The sequence below is a fragment of the Sinocyclocheilus anshuiensis genome, unplaced genomic scaffold (genome assembly GCF_001515605.1).
Source record: "Sinocyclocheilus anshuiensis isolate Anshui unplaced genomic scaffold, SAMN03320099.WGS_v1.1 scaffold1050, whole genome shotgun sequence".
Taxonomy (NCBI): Eukaryota; Metazoa; Chordata; class Actinopteri; order Cypriniformes; family Cyprinidae; genus Sinocyclocheilus; species Sinocyclocheilus anshuiensis.
In genome coordinates this window covers 323,711-324,850 of record NW_015536519.1, presented here as the reverse complement: position 1 = coordinate 324,850, position 1,140 = coordinate 323,711, and the positions used below count along the sequence as shown (strand labels likewise).

The window sequence follows — 1,140 nt, the reverse complement described above, 5'->3', positions numbered from 1 at the left end:
TAGCAAATGGCTGCAATATAACAAAGAGTGAAAAATTTAAGGGGGTCTGAATACTTTCCGTACCCACTGTATATAAATACACACACATACAGTATATATTTTGGAAATATTTATATGTATTTACATGTCTATATTTATATTTATATAATTTATATTATATATAAATATATTTAATATATAAACATAACATATTTTTCTGAAATATATACATGCATGTGTGTGCATTTACATATACATAAAAAATATATACAGTACAGAAAAACTTTTATTCTGGATGCACTAGTTAATAATATTTTATTTTTATATTTTTTTATTATTATTTTCAAATATTTTTTCATTTTCATTTTATTTTATGAACGTTTAATTTGTATCTATTTTTTGTAATTAATTGTGTTATTAATTTGACCATCAACTCTTTTTTTATCTGGTGAAACAGCCTACATTTAGACCGTCGATCCAAACAAAGTACAATCCAAAAATTATCTTTGCATCAGCGTTATTTTAGTATCATTGATATACTGTTATAGTTTTTATAAATATTTTGAATTTGAGTTTATAATTCTATTCTATATTTTTTGTTTTAACTAAAAATGTAGTAATTTTGTTGTGTTTTTGTCATTTTTATTCAGTTGTTAAATGTCTATATAATGTTTATTTATTATTTTTAGTTTGTTAGTTTATTTTTTACTAAATGTCACCATGGTAATTAGCTGAAATAAAATAAGTTTATCTTATTTTATTTCAGTTGATTTTTTTTTTTTTACAAAAATGTTTCCGTCTTGAAGTGTGGTTATTTGTGACCTTTGACCCCTGCAGTAAGCTGAGGGAGGCGACGGACGTGAACATTAACATGCGTGTGGGTGTTCACACGGGGAATGTTCTGTGTGGCGTGATCGGCCTTCAGAAGTGGCAGTATGACGTCTGGTCAGATGACGTGACTCTAGCCAATCACATGGAGTCTGGAGGAGTGGCTGGGTACTTGATTACTGCAGTATTATCAGTGACGATGATGTTGATGATGATGATGATGATGATGGTTCCTCACAGGAGGGTCCACATCACAGAGGAGACGTTCGCTCACCTGGACGGGAAATACCAGGTGGAGGACGTAAACGGCGGGAGTCGCGATTCCACGCTGAA

The 1,140-nt window shown here is 30.5% G+C and overlaps 1 protein-coding gene across 1 annotated transcript in view; it reads left to right on the top strand.

Annotated features, from left to right (window-relative positions):
• The window catches only part of LOC107693500 (adenylate cyclase type 4-like), a 15,543-nt gene that overhangs the window by 6,035 nt on the left and 8,368 nt on the right, over positions 1 to 1,140 (top strand). Inside the window, exons 7-8 of the mRNA XM_016492909.1 lie at positions 817 to 975; positions 1,048 to 1,121. Coding sequence (XP_016348395.1) covers positions 817 to 975; positions 1,048 to 1,121 — 233 coding nt within the window. The remainder of the gene's footprint in view (positions 1 to 816; positions 976 to 1,047; positions 1,122 to 1,140) is intronic.